This window comes from Athene noctua, chromosome 2 (genome assembly GCF_965140245.1).
Source record: "Athene noctua chromosome 2, bAthNoc1.hap1.1, whole genome shotgun sequence".
In the NCBI taxonomy this organism is placed as follows: domain Eukaryota; kingdom Metazoa; phylum Chordata; class Aves; order Strigiformes; family Strigidae; genus Athene; species Athene noctua.
In genome coordinates, this window is record NC_134038.1 from 119004315 (window position 1) to 119026086 (window position 21772).

Sequence of the window (21772 nt, forward strand, 5' to 3'; positions counted from 1 at the left end):
AAACTAGAGGTTTTTCTGGGGTTTATGCCTTTCCAGTTTTAAAAGTTAAAAAAATTTTTAGAATTACTCATATTGTTGTCAAGAAGAAGTTAATGTGTATCAGCAGATGCATCCTCAAAGTATGTTTCATCCTTCTAGTTCACACAGAAGTCTAAACTTGGTTGGGACAGGAGATACATTCCACATCATATTGTTTGCTGGAGTGAAAAGAAGCTTTAGAATTTCATAACTGAATGAGAGCTTCAGATAATCTAGTTGGACTCCAATAGTATTTTAGGCCACTAAACTCCATCTACCAAACTGCTAATCTCAACAATTTACTTAGTTGAGTTCCTCAGGCTGAGCTGACCAGACACAGTCTGTTGGTAAAGAGACTTTAAAATGTATTTGAATAAGATGAAACCTATGAACCATAAAATTTTGTCACTTGAAATTATGCTTTTCCAGTATTAGGCAATGATGCTAGACTTCATAAATCATCTTAATAGCCTTTATTTACAGAGTGTGTTACAAGCAACAAAGAAATTTTTTTTGAGGTACACCATATCTGGCAGATTAATCACTCTTTTGTCCTACAAATTTACTTGTGAATTTGGAATAAACTTAACCTGGAATGCACCTTAAATTCTCAGAAGTCGTGTGCTATATTTTCCCAGCACATTACAAATTAAAATGAGAAGAGCACTTGTGTTTGCATTAGGAACAATGAATGTCAATAAGTACTGTCAACTGATGAAACTCTGAATTTAATTCTTTAAAGGGCAGGAGGAAGCAGCTTTAATTTGCTTTTCCACAAACACCTGGTTTAAAGATTTATTCAAATATGTAATATTCTTTTAAGACAAAATCAAGATCACTTTTACTCTGCTGGAACAGTTTTGATGGTTAATTACATCATTATCCAGATATAGCTTCACTGTAAGGCTCAGGTTTGCCAATTCCCTTTGCTTAACATACTTTTATTGCTGGGAAAGACTGAAGATCTGAAGGAGCTGCGGATCATAAAAGAATTTCTAGAGGTTTATTGCACAGATCATAAATGGGAAGAAACATGGTTAGTAAACTAACAAACACAATTTTGTTAGATAAATTACTTTTAATAAAACACATTGGTCTTTACTAAGAAACTTTACCAAACATTTGTCAGATAAAGAAAACGTATTTGATTTATAAGGTTATACCAGGCTTAAGCACCAGACAGGAAGATTGACTTTTTATGACAACCGATACATCATTTTTTCTCATTACAATAGATTACTTTTAAACAGTCTTTTTTTCCCAAATGACAAAAAACATATGCTACAGATATTATGTAACAATATATAAGACAGTAAATACATTTCCGGTTGGCAAAGGAGTATTCTGTAACTGCGACAAAATAGGAAACTTACCAAGATGTTTGGTCTCTGCCCTGTTTTCAAGAAAGGGACACCACATCTTTAAACACAAGCCCTCAAGACTGCTCTTTTGACATATGTTAGCACCAATAGGAATAACATACTGCTCTCTTTGAGCACACTTCATCATTGTGTCAGGCTTTAAGTAGGTCACGTGAAAGAATGGTTGCTGAGTATTTTGAACAGCAGATCAGAGAAGAGAAATACCATGACAGAATCCCCGAAAGGGGTATGAGACCACTCAAGTTCAGTTCAGCAGAGCTCATTTAGTAAGGGGTCCCACAGCCAGAATGGGAGATACTACCAGCCAGTTCTCCGACGAGTTTGCACAGAACCGACAGCTTCAAAGTGGGCGGTTTCTTCTCCGTAGTTCACACATGCTGACATTTTTTGTTTCAACATAGTTAAAATGAGTCATCACCTATGCATGTGTCTATTTTGTCTTTGTGGAGTGTCTGCAGTTTGAAATGTTGCAAAGGTGAGCAAGCCCGAGCACCTATTTTCTTAAGAATCACGTCATTGTGAGGTTTCCTCCTTTGCTGAGATGTTCTTACTATACATCAGCAAATGTAGCTAATGATACATCCCCTTTGCTTATGAATAATGAGAAAATGAGTTTCTGAAATAAATTGCGGTAAAAGATGTCTTAGCACCTGAAATATGTACTTCTGGGAGCAATAATCATGAAGTTCTTAATTTGCAGCTAATATTTCTTTTTCCTCATGTATGAAAGCAAATTGAAAAAGCAGTAAATAATTTACACACCTTTCATAAAAGTAATAACCTCCTATCATAGGAAATCTGAGGAATCAAATCTAGCAGCCGTATAAGAACATTCCTAGCCATAAGCATGTGAATAATTCCAGAAATAGTTGTTAGATGCATTAATATATCTTGGTGATACGAATTAGTCATTTCTAAAATTTTGTTGATAAAAATCAACAAAACCAGGCTTTCTGACACTCCAAAGCTAATAACAGCTATGTTTAGAACATTTACTGAAAACACAGACAAACAGAACTGTAGACAAGTATCTCTATATATTGTGCGCTAGATGTTGTGGAGGAGCACTGCACCTCCTAAAGACTGTGTATCTTGGCTCTGCCAGACAACTATTTCCACATTACTGATAGGTGGGGAGGTGTAATTGTTGCTGCCCTGGATAAGACAGCATAGTCCTGCAGAACTTTTAATCACCGCAGAAAAATAAACTTGTTACAACATGAACTCAATTTAGAAGACACAGCTTACCTCATAAGATAAACTGGGCACAAAAATATTTTTTGTGTTACTGTGTGAAAAGATGCTGTAGATGAAACTAGATTATAAGGTAATTCTGTAACGTGGAGTAGTTTTGAAGCAGTGTTAACCTTGCACCCCTGTCCTAAGTGAAAACACACCATTGAAATCCCTAAACTGAGAAGGGTCTTGAAAACAGAGGATGCTTGATTTCATATGATCCCTGTTAAAATTCATAATCTCTTCCCTTTTTTAACAAAAAAAGAATGTACTTTTAAGGGAAGGACATTGCTATTCTGAGGCATTCTGGCCTACTAAAATTTACTAATTTAAGAGAAAGGCTCCCTCTTTTTATTTTATTATTAACTTCAAGGCTATTTGAAAAATTTCCAGTACAAATCATGATTTCTGTCAGGAAACAGACTTGACTTAGCCAAGCTGCGAGTTTGTACTTTGTCCCAGTTTGAAAGTTCATACCTGGATGTAAGAGATAAAGTTGTAAACGCATGAGACTCTTGAGAATCTCTGTTTAGAACGGCTTACCTGACGTTTTTTGTCTAGATACAGTGCTTAAGTTTTGATTTGACTAGCATTAGAGCCCCCTGTAATAAATAACTAAAACTTGCAATAAACTAAGCCCCTAAAGAAAAATATGGTGCTGACGCTTTTTTAAAATTGGGATGAAAAGGTGGGGAGAGACACCGTGACTGGGGGTGACACCACAGGCTGTGCGCTGCGGTGCACCCTGATGGCCTCTGGCCCAGAGAACACCGTCTGCTCCCCTGCTCCGGAAGACTCCCGGACTGTTAACAGAGTTCATTGGGCACTTGGAGAAAATACTGACAGTTCCCTGACATCTGCGAACACCTTATGGAAGCGGTGGGGTTTTTTCCAAACTCTCCGAGCAAGGAATAAAAAAAATCCAACCAAACAAAAAGAAATACGGGATGTTTCCCTCTCGGTGTCCTGCTTTAAGCCTTTACTTCACACCCGGCCTCCCAGGCGCACCTTACAAAACTCGACTCTAAGTAGAACTGCCCCGCTCAGGCGCGCGCCTGCCGCGAGGCCCCTGTCGCGAGGCCCCTCGCCGCCACCGCCGCCGTTAGCGCAGCCCGCGCGCGGGACCGCGGCCGCCGGCCGGAGGCGGGGAGCCCTCGCTCCCCCAAGGGTAACGCGGTGCTCGACACCGGCGGCGGGGAGAGGTCTCACCCCTCCGGGCACCGCCTCCCCGGCCGAGGTTAACCCCCGCCGAGCGGCTGCAAACCGCACGGGGGGGGGAGCGGTGAGGCTGCGCCTGACGCGGCCGGGGGAAGGTGGGCGGCGCCCCTCCAGCGCCGCGCCTGCCTCCCGCCCGCCGCCGGGAGCCCCGCCCCGCCCCGCCTCGCGGCGGGCCCCGCCCCGGGGCAGTCCCGCGGGCGTGGAACGCGCGGGTGGCAGCTGCCGCTCCGGGCCCGCCACCGCTTCGCGCCTGCGCCGTAAGGCCCCGGCGGGGCCGGGCCTGGCCGGGAGGGCACCGGCGCAGCAGGTCCCAGCCGAGGGGGCGGTGCTGGGCTCTGCGGAGGGTGACGTCACCCTCCCCGCCCCACCGCCGGCACCGCCTCTGCCCGGCGACGGAGGGCCGGGCCTTGCCGGCTGCAGGCGCCGCCATGGCTGCCATATTGGGGAGGAAGTGAGAGCGGGAGGCGGCGGCGGCGGCCAGGAAGGAGCCCTTCCCTTTTCTCTTCTGCTTGGGCGGGCGCAGGCTTCCCGGCAGCGGCGGCAACGGCGGCTTGTGAGACCCCCGGCGCGGGCGGTGTAGAGGCGGCAGCGGGCGGCGGCGGAGCTGAGCGCCCCGGAGGCGGCGTTGGCCTAAGATGGCGGACCCGGCGGAGTGTAACATCAAAGTGATGTGTCGCTTCAGGCCCCTCAACGAGTCCGAAGTGACCCGTGGTGACAAGTACATCGCCAAGTTTCAGGGCGAAGACACCGTCGTCATCGCGGTGAGGGGCCGCCCCAGACGGGAAAGGCAGGGGAAGCGCCGGGGGGTCGAGGGGGTCGGGGGTCGGCGGGGTCAGACACCGCGGGGATGGGCGCGGCGTGAGGGGAGAGGGCAGGGCTGCGGCGCTCAGGAGCGCCCACGGGCGGGGACGCCTCGGGAAGAGGGGGTGGCCTTTTTGGGGTGCGGGAGGACGGGGAGGAGGGCCGGCAGAGCTGTGGACGGGGCCGGTTGGTCTGTCTGTGGGCACGGTCGGGCAAAGAGCGGGGAGCTGGTGGCGGCAGACGTCCCCGAGCAGTGGGCATTGGGCTGTGGGACGCGTCGGTGGCAGCAGGTCGTGAACCCTTTGACAAAGGCTCCGGCGAAAGGCTTGCGACTTGGGGCGTAGCGTCAGGTTTCCTTGCCGAGCCCGAGCCACAGGGCACGCTTCAGTGTGTCCGCGGAAAACGCGTGAATTACGAGGTGGGTAATAGCACCCGAGTCCTGCGGTGTGTCCCTCGGCTAGGCTGTCCCTGGTTTTGGCGACCGTGATGAGTTTGACCGCTAAATACGTGCTCAAAATGCATGCGTTGGACCTACCGTGGAAGTAATTGTCTGCGGAGAGTTTTTTGGGAAGAAAATGCAGAACAACAAACAGTGTAGGCTCTAGTTCGTTGGTGCTTGTGGTGTGTAAAAGCTTCGGCCAATAACTTTTTTTAAAAAATCATCATAAAGAGACCGTTTGGCTTATTACATGTTTGTAAATGCGTTTTAACTGAAGTCACCTTGTAGAGTATGAGGCCTGTTATAAAACAACGTGGATGTTACCGGGGAAAAGATAACGCTTTTCCTTTTTGTTCAGTGTTATATTTAGCTACAAAGTGGAACTGGAATATAAAATTAAAGTACAGTAGTTTATTGCCTGGTTTGGTTGGTATTGTGCAAACACACTTTATATGCAGTGTTTGTTTTATTTTTGCTAACTTATAGTTTGTTTTCATATAAATACTTTTTTCTCTGGAGACAGTGCTGGTCCTCTATTAAAGTAACTTAGATGTTAGTTATCTGTCTTCCAATCTTGGGTTTTATATTCTGTTTCTCAAGGCCACCAGTAATAGCTTTTTCACACAGTATCTGAAGTTGAAGGAGGTGATTTAAGAAAATACTTTTTTTAGTATGACTTACTAAATACTAGGGCTCTAGTCTGTTAATATTCAACTGAATTTGTCAATAAAATATGGAATTCCATGAGTCGGGAGCTACAAGAACGATAGCATGCTTGTGAAATGAGGTAACTTGGGCTTATTTCAGCTGGCAAGCTAGTATCTTGGAGTACATCTCTTCTTCCTGAGGTGGTACAGGTAAATTCCTCAGTGTAAGGAACCAAGCCTGGAAAATGGAAAACTTAACTAGAACAAATTATCTCACTTCCGTCAGTGAACACCCATTCATTGTGACACTACATATTCTGTTCAAAAACTACAGTTAAGTTTATTTCTTTAATGTCAGAAAACATTAAGGTTTCTATATTTTCCACGTGTTCTTTCAGTAGCTCCCGTCTAAAGAGAATAGAAAACTTGCATTGTTTAAGTACTCTTGAAGTATGCTTTAAAAATACCTAAACTGGAAATTGGGCTGAAGCAGTACTGTATCTGGGTAGAAGAGTCTGATGGCATGCTCCTGAGGGATCATGTCGACTTTCTGCTCGGGGTTAATATTTAGTGTTGCCACTGTACTTTGGTGTTTTCTGCATTGATAAAAATTACAACAAAAAAATACGTCAGTGGTCCTAGGTCTGGGACTTGCTGTGCCCCCCCCCAATTATTACATTGAGTAGCAGTGACACCATTTTTGAGTCGTGTTTCACAAAATTTTATAAAGGATTTTTGTTCTGTGATTTTTTTTTTTTGTTTTATAATGGTGCATGTATGACAAGATCGATGTTCTCAAAGTTACAGCTTGGTTCTCTAAAACCGCTGAGACAATTACTTTAGCTTGTGGCTTGTTTTTTTGTGTTGGTATAAACTCAGTCAGCTTGTTAAAAGTTACGAACCTTCCAACTTGAGGCTGCAGCCAGCCACCTTCTGTGTGTGTTGTAGAATTTCCCAAGGAAGGATAGTAACAAAACCAGTCTTTGTCATGAAACAATTTCTAAAAACATCCTCAATAAAAAACTGTGTGGTTACTTTCAGTTGTTTGATTTCTGTCTTTATTGCTACATGTCATACTGGCTGCCTGTTGAACGGTAATTGAGCCACTTTTATTTTTTTATAGCTGCTTTCCTCAGCTGTCAGAAGGACTTGCACTTTCTGTGTGTGCCTGGGTCTGTGCTGAAACAGTGAAGGTTTCTTTAATAATACTAGAGAGTTGCCTGTAATGGTAGATAGGAGTTGAAAACTAGGAGACAGTGGAAGCAGAGATTATACCAGGCTGCAGATTTGACTCCACTGTGGAGGAGGGTGGGGAGGGAAATCAGTGACTATAACCAAACCCTCCTCCTTCCTTTACTCCCCTGTCATCTCTGAGCTATCTATCTGCCTTTCTCTTCCCAGCTCCTATGTAATTACTGGCATGGCTGTCTTTCTGGACAAGGGGGTTATTTTGATTTGTGTTAGATGAAACACTTGTTATAATTGTAGCTAGTGTGTAACAGCAGTGTGAGGGGACGTATGGTGTTGGTATCTTTTAAAGAGCAGACTTAGAAAAAGTATTGTCCTTCTACAGGACAAAACTTTTAACTAGTAAAGAGCTTTTAAATTATTAATGGTAGCTTCTTTCTGTTTTAATATTTTATTAAACCTTTTTTTCTAATGGCTCTTCCTGTTACTTAAATGTGAGAGTTTTGTTAAAACAGGTAATAGGGTGATTTGTTAGGAGTATATGGCTTTTATGTTAAACATCATAAATGTACCTATACACAAAATTGATAGCAATTTGCTCATGGATCTCAGGCTTTTGAGTAAGATCAAACAGGGAGAAATAACAAGCTTCTAATATAGATGATTATGTCCTTTATTTTTTCAAATATAAAACTGCTTGCAACTGAGTAGCTTTATAGTTCTGCATAACATATCTATACTTTTTTAAAAACATTTCTATACCTAGTCTTGCTCATCTTAAAACTGTCCAAAAGATAAGATAGATTACTGAATACAGTGACACTCTTGAGTATTTTGGAGTGAAGTCTAAACTGAAAACAGTACATCAAATGACTGAAGTGGTGAGGGGTTATAGGCATTCAGGCAAATGGGCAGCAACTCTCTGTTGTCCAAATGTTTCTATAATGATCATAGTATGTTTCTTATTTCTATAGCTTTTAAGAAAGAATCATGGCTACCTGCCTTTATTTTCATATTTGTTTAGAGTACTTTTTTTTTTTTTTCTTTTATATGTGAAATGTAACCGCTGTGATCCCGGAAAGAACTAGCTTTCTTTTCCATTACCTTTTAAACTAGCATTGGATAGCAAATGAGAGCAAGGCTAGGTTTAAGTTAAGTTTGAATCATGTTAATAAAGATCCCTTGCTATTACTGCAGATTATTCTAAAGGAAAATGTGTGTTGCTGAAAGAAAGGCTGTGCCAGACTGTATAAATGTAAGAAGCAAGGTGCATTCTTAAAACAACTTTTTATTATTTGCTAATGTAAAGGAAAACGCTGTTTAATTAGAAGCACACAAATAAAAATGCTCCATATCTACAGTGCAACTTTAAATGTGAATTGAAAATTGCAATCTGTAGCTGAAACAGTAATATTTTTTTCAGTGTTACTCTATTTTTTTTAACTTCATTCCATGAAAAGGTGGATAACAGAGATGTTTTTTGATGATACTGGTATGTTTTAAAAGAAGGCAAATATTCTAGCTTGCAGTAACCTATAAAGGGAGAGCTATATTCTGGCTGCTGTACCATTTGCTTAGAAGTGGTACAGCACCTCACTCATCTTGTATTTGTTTTTTGTTCTGAAGTTGAATGACCATTTTTATGCCGGCAGTGCTTGCTTCTCTTTAGAAAAAACTTTTTACTAAAGCATAGCCTGGCGGAAACTCTTGTTCCAAAATTCCTCTCTTTTTTTCATGCTGGAAGTTAAGTTTCTAGTCACAATTTTTAAAAATAAGATTGCATGCTTTAGTCCTTCTGTAACAGTAACTGCTGTAAAAGTTGATACTTGAGTTGCAGTTATTTGCACAGAATTAAAGAAAAACAGAGCAGAAAGGGATGAGATCCATTAACTGTTCTGTATCAGCTGCAGTTTTGTATGCATAGAGCTAAGACAAAAAGAAAATCCTTTTTCCTTATCCTAAGAAGAAACTACTAATTTGGAAGAGTGCCTTTTCACTCATTCTCAATGTTGGACTCCGTTAGGTGTGTCAAAGCAGCAATACCTTGCCTTAGTAATAGGAAAAACTGAGTCAGGTATTTGACATCATACTTTCCAGAAATTATTCAGTGTGGTATTTTTCTTTTAGTGTATTTTGTGCTGATGGGAAGAATGTTCTTTAGTAAAGATGCAGAACTTAAAGAGAAGGTAGGCTCATTACTTCAATTTCTCACCAAGAATAAGCTAACCGTGAGTGGGGATAACAATGTTTTAACAGTCCATTCCAGCTAAAAACAGTGACGAGCATCTGGGTGTCTTGTGTAGAAAAACATGCTACTGATTTTTCAAGTAAATTTTCACTACTGACTTTGCTTCAGATACTAATGCATGAAAAAAAATGTGAACTTGGGTAATCTTAAGAATAACCAGTTTTATACTTTAAGGAAAGTTACACTGGTTAAAAAAAAAAAAAATTAAAATTTGTTTCTGTGGAGATAACCTTAAGTATTTCTCAGACTTGTAAGATTTCAGTCCAGTTGTTATCACAGATTTTTGTGTAGTCCTCAGTGAAGGCACTGACAAAATAACTTCTGAAGAAACTCATGCATGTTCCAAATCTTGTATAATTTAGCTGTGTTGAGCATTTGTTTATATAAGGATAGTGGTTAACTAGTTTTCAAGTTAACTGCAAAACTGTGTACGTGAACATGAACCCCTTATTAAGATTCAGTTTAAGTACTGCTAGATCGCATTGGCAGATGTCGTTTTTGCGGGCTGTGAGAGTGCTTGCAAAGTTCTTGCTGTGGGACCACATCCCTTCAGTACAGGTAACTATGGGAGCTGAAGTTGTCATGTAGTTGAATACTGACAGAACAAGTGCTGGGCAGGGAGTGATTGTAAATGTTGAATTCTCTGTATTTGGAGAGAGCAAGTCAGAAGCTCTGCTTGTTTGCTTGATATTTTGTGTTGCTTATAGGTTGTATAGATTAAATTTCTATTAGGATTTGAGCAACACTTGCTGAAAACTTCTGGAGTATGCAAAAGCAGCATTATATCACAGTAGTGACACTGCTGCTACCACTGTTATGGACACCATGTGGTAATGTTGCTTGGATCTTTTGTGTTCTCAGTTCATAATAATATCTGATTGTTTACTACTTGGGGAAAAAAAGGCATCTGGTATAGAAAAAATATCTGACACTTTAATCTTTCTTGATTAATCTCTTAAAGGTAATGAGGAGGATTTCTAGGGCAGGGTAATCTGTGTAATACTGTTTTAGCGTTGTTTACAGTAGAAAGTAGACTGTAAAGAGAAGTGATAAGACACAGCATTGCAGATAACAAAGATTTGAAACCATACTGAGTGGGAGTAATGTATTTTTAAAAAAACCCATAATTATCCTGGAACATGCTTGGCTGAATCTAGTTGGTTAGATATTGATTCAGTCGTGATGGAGCAAGGACATGCCTCTAATGTGGGTTTTCATAGGTGTGATAAAATGTACTGTGACCTGGGAGGGGAGGGAAATCTATAACCAGATTTTTGAGTGCTTTGAAGTTGTATTGAGGCTTCATCTAGAAACATATAATACTGAGAACATGTAAACAAATACTCCACTTCTCACTTGCAAGGGATGCGGAAGTAATGAGATGTAAACAGGACCCTTGTGAGGATTCTTTTGGCCAGAGTTACTAAATTTTGTGGGTATGTTGATAGCAGTTGCTACCTTGAGGGGAAATTGAAATTTGTCATGTGCCTAGCAGCTTTCACTGTATAAATAAACAAGATCAATTAAAGGCCTTACTGCCCAAGTGAAGTCCTTGCAGCTTGGTTTTCTATTCCTACTATTCCATGACATTCATCATACATGTTACTCTTTATATTAACATTTTGTGAAACAAAAGAGACTGTAATTGTACGATACTCTGTAATTTGGTTCTGTTCTCTTATGAAGGCATTTAAATGGCAAATAGAGAGTAGGTAGCCTAAAAATATTCTGTCAATGGATTACTCTCAAATTAGTAAAAATAATTTTCCTTTAGGACAGATAAAGAAAAATAGTTAAATTCAGTCCGCCTTTGCTTGACTGAAGAATTAAAGAGAATTAAAAAGAATAATTAAAAAAACCCCAAACCCTTCTAAACACTGTTTAAAAGTTTAGAGATGGAAAGCTTTTTCAGAACCTGCTGCAAATATCTGTAGATTGCAGGGCGATTGCAGCCTAGTGCAGGTTGTGCCTCCAGTTCTTTCTAAACAAGGTATCTTCCGTTACTGGAAACTAAGCCTGATACTTTTTGTTTTAATTCAGGTTTTTTTATGCAAATAAAAAATCTGCTATTTGGCATCAGAAATATTAATAGAACAGTTTGGGTTGGAAGGGCCCTTAAAGACCATCTAGGTCCTGCCATGGGCAGGGACACCTTCCACTAGACCAGGTTGCTCAAAGCCCCATCCAGCCTGGCCTTGAACACTGCCAGGGAGGGGGCAGCCACAACTTCTCTGGGAACCTGTTCTAGTGTCTCACCCCCTCACAGTAAAGAATTCCTTCCTTACATCTATTCTAAACCTACCGTTTTCCAGTTTAAAACTGTTACCCCTCATCCTATCACTACACTCCCTGACAAAGAGACCCTCCCCATCTTCACTGCAGGCCCCCTTTAAGTACTGGAAGGCTGCTATAAGGTCTCTTCAGAGCCTTCTCTTCTCCAGGCTGAACAACTCCAACTCTCTCAGTCTGTCCTCATAGCAGAGGTGCCTTCATCATCTTCATGGTCTCCTCTGGACCTGCAGGTCTGTGTCCTCCTTATTCTGGGGGCCCCAGAGCTAGACACAGAATTCCAGGTGGGGTCTCACAAGAGCAGAGTAGAAGGGAAGAATCACCTCCCTTGATGCAGCCCAGGATACAGTTGATTTTCTGGGTTACATGTGCATGTTGCTGGCTCATAATCAGTTTCCCATCCGCTAATACTCCCGAGTCCTTCTCCTTAGGGCTGCTCTCAATCGTTGCCCAGCCTGTATTTGTGCTTGGGATTGCCCCGACCCATGTTAAACGCCAGTCCCAACACCGACCCCTGAGGAACACCACCTGTCACTGGTCTCCGTTCAGACATCGAGATGTTGACCACAACTCTTTGAGTGTGACCATTGAGCCAACTCCTTGATCACTGAGTGGTCCATCCATCAAATCCATGTCTTTCCAGTTTAGAGATAAGAATACCATGCAGGATAGTGTTCCATAGTGTATTCTGTAGCTATATATAAATACAGAATAACGTATGTGTGTACGTTCAAACACATATACTATGCAAAATATCATTTGCATTTTAATGCACTTTCTGTTGTCATGTTCTATTGGGAACTGCAAAGATCAGATAAGTTGGGATTTGTGAGAAATAGTATTTTTAACAGTTATTGCATAGACTGTCAGAAGATTGTATCTAGGAACTTTCCCTAATTTTTCTAAAATAAATTTTATTGGATTAATTTTCCTCTATATATTTTCTGGAGCAGTAATTTGGAGAAGAGTTTAAATCTTCCAAGTACAAACACCCAAATTGCTAATGCTGCACAGGTTGTTTGCAGTGACATTGGACACTATCACTTCTGTCACTACATGTTTGTAATGGTAAATATCCTCCAAAATGGTGTTATTTCAGTGCATATAAATATGCATTAATTGTATATATGTAAAATGTGTATATACATATGCACACACATATAAATATACATTATCTGATTAACATTTTGTGATATAGATGACTTGCAGTGTAGCTGATGGATATTTGTAAAGTTGGAGGCTTTTTGAAACTACAGCTGCTAGTGAGAAAGAAAACGTATAGCTAGCGTTAGCTTTTCTACAGTGACTTCCCTTTTTATGTTAGGTGTTCTCAGTCTTCATTTTCTTCCCTCAGGGTTACTTGAACTTATTAGTTGTTTGTCTTCTGGTGTATGTAATGGCCTCAGTTGTACCTGTAGAATGTAGGCATTTGAAGTGTATTTGAAGCTAAAATGACTAATCGAGAAGACTTGTGATCTCCCTGCTGTGAAACAAGCGTTCTGTCAAACTTCAACACCTTAGGGATAGTTTCTACCTACTGAGTCTTGTGGTTTCTTGAGTGTATTTACACAGTGAATGCTGTAATTATTTTTTCCAAGAGGAAGCTCATCCACCAGAATTCAAGCCCTCTCAGCAGATAGATATGTGTTGAATCTAAAAAGCTTTTGGTGTTATGCTAGTCGTTACTAAAAGACAAATGGAAGGTCAGGCTGGCTAAGGGAATGTGGTGGGTGGGTGAAAGTTGGAAGCTCTACTTGTTTCTTTGTCAGGAGAGTTCCAGAATATCCTTGGGGGAGGATGATAATGAATTAAATTTAGACAAATAGAGCATTTGACAGTTTCAGTGAGTTTAGCAATGACTGACCCAGGCCCCTCATAAACCTGCTTGGCTACCTACTCAATCAAGCTCTGAAAATTCTACAAAAATTTAAACTTCATAAGATGAGCATAATAGTTCATATCCTGATTGATAGTCAACTGCTTAGAACTGTATTATGAAAATGTCTTTGAAACAAAGCAAAAATCCAACATTACTTTCGAAAACCTATGTCAGAGCTTCTTGTAGTGTCTTCCAAAATGAGTCTTCTGTGAAAGGTTCCATTCCTCCAAAGTGGCCTCTTCCTTCAATTTATGGAGCTTTATTTTAAGGATATAATATATGGGGAAATAGTTCTTGTGCTGACTATAGGTGATCTGAATGTTTCTTCTTGATTTGAGGTTTTTCACAAATGTTGCAAAGACACATACTGCGTGTGATGTGGTATAAGCTGTTTTTCATAATTTGGGTTTACCAGAGTAAACCGACTACCAGAGCAGAAGAGAATAAGGGATTTTCAGGTGTACAGACTAGGTATTGGTTTGTGTTGTAAATCAAGTAAATCGAGGTCTTGTGGCAGAGTAGTTTTGCAGAATTACTTAGATTGTACTTTGAAGCCAAATATATTTAATTCAAGGCCTTACTTGTAGGTAAGAATGTGAAGATTTAGGCAACACTATATATAAGCTGATTTCCTTGCTGCGGTCTTCAAATGCTTAAAAAACCTAAAGGATTGGGCTGAGACAGTATAAAGTAGTTCTGTATGAGCAAACACCTTCTGGTTGTGCTTCCAGTGTCTGTTTTCTTAATAGCTCTTCTGTGTCTTTTTTTTCCAGTCCAAGCCATATATATTTGACCGTGTATTCCAGTCAAACACATCACAGGAACAAGTATACAATGATTGTGCTAAGAAGATTGTCAAAGGTAAGGTGGAACAGCAACTTTAACCGTAAGGGTCTCATATTCGTGTGGATTTCCATGTTGAAAAGTGATACTTCTATTGCCCCCTTTTACTTTCTGAATGTTTGATAAGAGTTAACATGGATTATAGTGGTGTAAAATCATGCTGTAGTTCAGCTGATAAATTATGTCAGTGCTTAACTTCCTGTTTCAGTCAATTGCAACATTTGAAAACATTTACCTGTCATGTTTTGGTTTTCTTGCAATTCTCTCCAAAAGATTGTTTAGTTTCTGACAAATTGTTTTAAACAAAATAACTTATGAATAGGTTTGGGTACCCCCCCTTCAAATTTATTGGTGAAAACATTCTACATTAGTTTGTTTGGAGGAGTATAAGAGGAAAGGGAACTTGCGAAATCATGTGTATGTTGTAGGTTGTTTTCTAAGCTTGCTTACTTAATACATAGTTTAAGGAGTATGTTTTTAGTTTAAGGAGTATGTTTTTGAATGTGATTTTTAGCTTCACAATTAAAAGTTTAAATGTGAGTTACCCCTATGCATATCAGGGTATACAGTTTCTCCAAACCTATATTGTCAAAATTGGCCTAGTAACTTCAGAAATTCAAGTCTTATCACAAAGAAGATTAGACCACAGTAAGTTGTTGTAGTAAGCAATTAGGTAGTTTCCTCAAAATAAAATTGATTGATTTCTTGAGGAGATCAGTATTAAGTTCTAAATGAAACAACTTTAATGAAGACTTGTCAGAAACCCCTGAAATATTAACTGTTAGTGACAAGAGAAGATTGGCTAAAATACAGGAATTTTTTTTATCATTAGAAAAGTGAATGGCTGTGGAATCCATGCTACTGCAAGTATTTAACCCTTTCATGATTTAAATAGTAATCTGGATTAGATCAGAAGTTTTCTCCTTAAAAACTAGAGTTAATGAAGGATTGTAATGCTGCCCCCTTCCTCCATCTAAACCTCTGATCTCTGTTTCTCTGTGTGGCATTTCTAGGCTGTGCTACATCAGGTGGGAAAATGAGCTCTCATAGTGGTGCAAAAGGGTTAGTGTATCGTGTGGTGGCAAAGCCTTCCCCATTTGGAGCATCTCATGATTGGTTTTGGAAAATAAAAGCTTACTTGCAGGATGTGGTTCTACGGTAACTGACTTGCAAACAAACCAACCCACTAGCCCCTCATCCCTCAGTCTAAAACTTTGGGTTGGTACAGTCATAATTTGAAAGAGAAGGTTATGGCCAAAGAGTAAGATATTGAAACTTGTGACATAGCCCATTCGCTTCACAACTGGACAATTAAACTTTCCTGAAGGCAGAAAATTCTACAGCGTTCTTGTGTTGGATAACTTCTTCTGAGTTATCAAAAACTATCTGTTCAACCTAGCAGTTGTATTGATTTTCCTTTTTGTTCCTGACTCTGAAGTCCTGATTTTTCTGGTTGAAGGAACAGATGCTTCTAATACAGTGAAGTTCTGAAACACAGTTGATGATGACTTAATGCATTAAAAGGGGTAGGGAGGAACATTCTCCTCCTCCCCACCCCCTCCCCCCAACTCTAGCACAGAGTTCCCAAATGTTGAATGATTTAACTTGCTGAACATTGTAAGAATTGGCTGCTGTGCATTCTGTTTGATTTGACTTTTCTTTAGAAAAAGGAAAGGAACCCTAATGAAAATACTCTTTCTCTTTAGATGTACTTGAGGGATACAATGGTACAATATTTGCTTATGGACAAACATCGTCTGGAAAGACACACACGATGGAAGTAAGAAATCTTAAAATTATTTTCCTGCAAGTGTCCCCGTCGTCTGCTTTCATCACAATAGTCTGCTTGTTTTCATCTTGCAATTTTAATTTTCTTTCCATTGCAATATTTTGATACCTGAAATAGTGGTTTGGTTTTTTTAGGACTGTAAATGGCAATTAGTGTATTTTTTTTTTTTTCAGCCCTCAGTAGCAGGATGAGAAACACAAGAATACTGTTAATAGTGCATATTCACTTTTAGTAATTTGGGAGATTTCTGAGGCCATTGTTTTCAGTGCTTGCAAAGGCTGGGTCTAAATTAAAGTCTAAAGACTTTCCTTTATAGCTAAAATAAGTGCATGATACCTGTCACCATTTTCAAACTGATTTGTCTGTTAACTGTTTTGCCTTTGGATACTGTCTATGATACTGGATTCAGTATAAGTGTTTCAATTTACTGTATCTTGTTCTAATAAGGGGAAGCTTCACGACCCAGATGGAATGGGTATTATTCCAAGAATAGTGCAAGATATTTTTAATTATATTTACTCTATGGATGAGAATCTTGAGTTTCATATTAAGGTAAACTTTTCTTCATTGTTATTTGTTTTATCTATATCAAAAGTGGAAGTAGTCTGTGGTTAAATGGATGTTCTATATGTTTCAGATACCTGTAATTTGGAAAATCTAAATATGAGTTATTTCTGAAGTAACTGACTTGTTAAAGAATTATGTTAACACTTTAATTTCCATTAAACACTGATGGTAGCTATCCTGATAACCTATGGCAGTGCTGATAGTGCTTGAAACTTTTGATCAGAATAGTTTCTTCTTAAAGGTGTATTTTAGTTCAGCCTTAAGGACTTGAGCTAGATGTGGTATTATGTAGGAGGTAATGATGAACATGTTGGATCATTCTGATAAAAAATTAATGCATTTTTGCTTTCTGATGCTGTATGTCTATTCCACTTCCCATTTCTAGGTGTCGTATTTTGAAATATACTTGGATAAAATAAGGGACCTTTTGGATGGTAAGCCTTTTATTTATATTGAAGATAGAAAATTGTTCTGGAGAGAGATATAAAAAAAAAAAACCCACCACAAAAACCTTATCATAATACTGAGATAGGTATGCAGTATGCTAATAACCTGTACATGATAAAGGTACATCAAAATGAGAAAGCACAGAGCTAATCTATATAATATTACTAAAGCTGCAGTAGTGGTTTTTTCATGTATATTAAGTTTTTGTAAAGTGTTGCTGAGAAATAACACCTTTTATGTGGACATATGTTGTACAGAGCTAGTTCAATTTGCGAAGAAATTGTATATACTTTAGCTTTAGACCTTCTTCTCTTCCAGTTTCAAAGACCAATCTCTCTGTTCATGAGGACAAAAACAGAGTTCCCTATGTAAAGGTGAGCATCAGTCTGATATGTTTTGATCTTTCACTCCTCTAGTGTGCATGATTTACTTCTGGCTTCTTGGTGTGGTGGTATTTTGCTTTTTTTTAAAGGGTTGCACAGAGCGTTTTGTATGTAGTCCAGAAGAAGTTATGGATACTATAGATGAAGGAAAATCAAACCGACATGTAGCGGTTACAAGTAAGTATTATCTTTTGTCTCCTTTTATTGCTTTACTGATTTGCTTCTGGTATGCCTTAAAAAGTAGGGAAGACAAAAATAGTGAATTAAATAATTCAAATTTTTGGAAGGGTCTAGCATAAGCAGTTTCAGCATGTCTTTCAGAAACAAGCATTTCAATTCCTCTTGTGTTAGATGTTGTTACTTAGGCTTGGATTGAAAGAAGAAAGTAAGTGAGTAGGTGAGGATCTCTGAATCATTGGAGAAAAGGGTGTAGCTCTGCATTAGCAATAGTCAAAAGTCCTAGTTTGTGGAATTTGTTTCAGATAACCTGTAAGTAAGGCACTGTGGCTTATCTACAGTTTGGCCATTCTGTTTCATATTCTAAGAAAAGCTGGTCAGAATATATATTCAGACATGCTGCAGATTTAAACAGCATCCCAGTGTCCCAGGTTTTTTAGCCTGTGGCATGCAACTGAGTTGTAAGGAGCCATGTCATAGGCCTCTGAATTCCTATAAGAAGCAGGATTAGGAAGTGACAGAGGTTTTTTTAAAAAATAAAGTAAAATAAAAATAGGGAAAGATGAGGTGCATGCAAAATAATACTTCTTAGCAACTGAAGTAACTGTCAGAAATCTTTGAGAGCCAGTTTGAGGGTGAGTTTCACAATTTTCCTGTTTCTCGTTCTTTATTTGGGAAAAGAAAGAATATACAGTTGTTGAGAAAATAAAATATTTTTCTTCTCCTTTCTTTGGTCAAGGATCAAAAAATAAAAATATTATGTTCCTTTTAAGGAATGACTTGATCCTGCACTTCTACTTTGTTGCTCCTGTTCTGAAGTGGGGACTAGACTAAGTAACAGAGAAGTAATAGGAATTTGGATAGCAGGATGTTATTCTGTGTTGAGCTGCTTCTGTGGCATTATTAAGATGGTTCTTTTAGGCCTGTGAGGGATTTGTGTTTAAAAGGGGGAAGAAATAGGCAGATGTTATAATTCAGATTGCAGTCAGCTTAAATTTTGTTAATGAATTAAAATAATTTTAAAAATTCAGTATATCTCATTTACTCTGCATGTTTCACAGCAGAAGGGGCAGTAGGTATTTAAACCATAAAGGGGTGAGAGGTTATATGGCCATCTAGGTCAAATTTTCACAAAAGGATAAAATGTAATGCATTGTAAATCTACACACACACACACACACACAAAAAAAAAAGTTCTGGTAACAGAATGTAAATGTGCTTTCTGTCCTAATGGAGTAAATTAAATGTGTGAAAATCCATAGCTGACAGGCTATTAGATCTGTAAGTGAGCTTATATGGTATTAACAGAAGCCCAAGGGGGACTGGATCTTTGTTATTCACTTAAAAGATACTATTAGTTTTATTGTCATTGAGAGACTGCTCTATACAGTTTCATTACCTTTAGATCTGTCGCTTTGCTGCGGGAAGATACTGTTTTATTTGGTTGTACAAATATTTTTGACAATTTATGTATTTTTGGATTATAGATATGAATGAACACAGCTCCCGAAGTCATAGTATTTTTCTTATTAATGTAAAACAAGAGAATACTCAAACAGAACAGAAACTAAGTGGAAAACTTTACCTTGTGGACTTGGCAGGTAGTGAAAAGGTAATTCTATATTTCTTTTTCTGCTCTGAAAAACTTCAATTATTCTTTACAATCAAATATTTTACAGTACTATAATACTGATTGTTCAGTTGTCATCTCTGAAGTGGTTTGAAATGTGCTTTCTGAATCCTAGTCTGGTTTGGCTGTTAGATACTACCTCTTTAAGATGATCAGCATTTCTGCAGTGAGGGTTTGTAAATATGGAATAGGGTGGGGAAATAGGCTAGAGTTCAGTCTCAGTATCTGTGAGACCAGAAAGTTTATAGGTGTGTTGGCTAGCCAGGTACTAGAATAAAAACAGAGTTTTATGGATGTGGAATATCTGAATTTTCTTACATAGTGGTACTAAGTTTCTTAACTTGAACTACTGATTAACATTGTTTAAAGTGGCAGCTTGCTTTCCTGTATCAGTGGCTTAAAGCAGAGAATGAAATATGTACCATTTTGCTTAGTCTGTATCATTTATTATAGGCTGTAATTAAAGAACTAGATTTTTGATCTTTTCATCTTTGCTTCTGGGTTTATCCCCATCTTTGTCTCCAGCTTTTTTCAGTCCTTTCTGCTTGCTGTTGTCTTTTCCTCATGTCATTGTTCTGTGGCCTTATTGTTGTTGCTGATCCTGTGTTTATTCTGAAATCTTTTCTTAGTAATGGTCTTTTCCTTATTAATTCTTTCAGTTTCATTCTCATTAGAGTGAGACCAAAGTTAAAGGGCTGTGTTTCAGGTCTCCTTTCGCTATAGTTTTGTTCCTTTTGCTGTTTATGTCAAGCTTTGTTTTGGTGCTTCTCTCAGTCTTTTTGAAATACATGAGGTTTTCTGATGCCTTGTCTTTGGTTGGTTTAAACATAGGCATATATAAGATTACTTAGTTGTAGTCATGATCACAGCTTGGTGAGAATAGTAAAGGGAGGATTATAGAACTAGAAGTCAAATTTAGCCCTTGAAGCGGAAGAGCTAAGATTAATAGAATTGTGTCAGGGTAGATTTTTTTTTTTTTCACTCTTCTGCTGATATCTATTTAAGTTCCTAGAGCACTCCTGCAGGTCAGATTCAGCCTCTAAAATCTGTTCTCACAAATTCCTGCTAGTATCAACTCTGCTATGTTTTCCAGAGGGAAATGGAGAGGGTTGGTGGTGGTGTGTGGTTTGGGGTTTTTTGTTTCTTTTTGTTTGTTTTTGTTAAGGATGACCTCTGGACAAACTATTCATAACACTTATTTCCTCTTACTTTAAGGAATTCCAGCTTTTTGATAAACATCAAACAACTTTTGAAACTGTCTATTTGATAGTACTTTTTAGCTATACACGTATCTTCTATGAAAAGGCATGATTTGCAAGGAAAATACTCACTTCAGTTTAAAAAATCAGAAACCTCTTCAAACACTTGAGTTCCGAATGAAAATCGGTGAATCAGAGAAGGAGGAGGAGTTCACTTAATCTGATCCACCTTGCTTATGAGTACCTCATAAGATCAGGAAGACTGACTTAAAAGCTGAAAAGTTACTCAAGTCTTATATTAAATGTGAAAGGTGTTTTTTGAAGATGTGTTTAGTAATTTACTGAAATGTTGTATAGGTTAGTAAAACTGGAGCAGAAGGTGCTGTGCTGGATGAGGCCAAGAACATCAACAAGTCTTTGTCTGCTCTTGGAAATGTCATCTCGGCTTTGGCTGAAAGCAGTGTAAGTGTTCTTTTGTATTTTTATACTTCAAGGTTAAAAGCTTGCATCTCTGAGCATGATATTATGCAGAAATTTTTTACTGATCTCAGTGATATGCATGGAGTCTTTTATACTAATCCAGTAGCATCAATACATTGCAAATGGTCGTTATTCTTATACCGTGTTGACACTGATAAGTTACATTTAATGTTGAGGCACCTAAGCATCATAGTGAAAGTTTTCTTGTACTCTCAAAGTTACTAAACATAGAAGTACAATTTTATGTAACCCCATGTGTGTTCAGTTTTATGATTTATGAATTAAAGTAGAACCTAATGTCTTTCTAATGAAGTTGAAATAAAAGCTATGCTTTTTCTAGTTTTAACAAGTGAAATAATGTGTCTAAAAAACCATGACTGATTCATTTAACCATTTTCTTGGTAGACTTACGTTCCATATCGTGATAGTAAAATGACCAGAATCCTTCAAGATTCACTAGGGGGTAATTGCAGAACCACTATTGTTATTTGCTGTTCTCCATCTTCATACAATGAATCTGAAACTAAATCTACTCTTCTGTTTGGCCAAAGGTGAGTAAATGACATCATATTTTGCTATTATTATGCTCAGAAATGAGTAAGTTACTCTGTTAAGATTTCTGAATCAAATAATTAGAATGCTCTCTTTCTGTAATTCTCCAGTGCACACGTGGCTAAGTTGTGATCTATCATATAAAAATTTCTGAACTGAGCAGGATCCTGAAGACTCTATTTCTAGGAGGACAGCGTATAGTTTGGTTCAAAATGTTTTAATGTATCGTCTTGGAGGGCAATTGATATTCTTCTGGGTTTTTTGGCTTTTTGTTTTTTTCTAAAGTGGAAGGAGGCTGAAAGGAATTATCCTCTTAAGTTGGACCCTTTATTTGCTGGGAGAGCCTGTCCTCTGCCACCC

At 38.9% G+C, this 21772-nt stretch overlaps 1 protein-coding gene across 2 annotated transcripts in view; it reads left to right on the forward strand.

Moving 5' to 3' along the window:
* The first annotated feature begins 4229 nt into the window (after nt 1–4229).
* Nucleotides 4230–21772, forward strand: part of KIF5B (kinesin family member 5B) — a 39325-nt gene continuing 21782 nt past the window's right edge. Inside the window, exons 1-10 of one of the 2 annotated variants that reach the window (XM_074900022.1) lie at nt 4230–4615; nt 14119–14206; nt 15895–15968; nt 16425–16529; nt 16930–16978; nt 17310–17365; nt 17464–17551; nt 19039–19163; nt 20738–20842; nt 21266–21411. In XM_074900022.1, coding sequence (XP_074756123.1) covers nt 4490–4615; nt 14119–14206; nt 15895–15968; nt 16425–16529; nt 16930–16978; nt 17310–17365; nt 17464–17551; nt 19039–19163; nt 20738–20842; nt 21266–21411 — 962 coding nt within the window. In that variant the 5' untranslated portion in view covers nt 4230–4489. The remainder of the gene's footprint in view (nt 4616–14118; nt 14207–15894; nt 15969–16424; nt 16530–16929; nt 16979–17309; nt 17366–17463; nt 17552–19038; nt 19164–20737; nt 20843–21265; nt 21412–21772) is intronic. The other variant, XM_074900021.1, reaches the window with a different exon arrangement.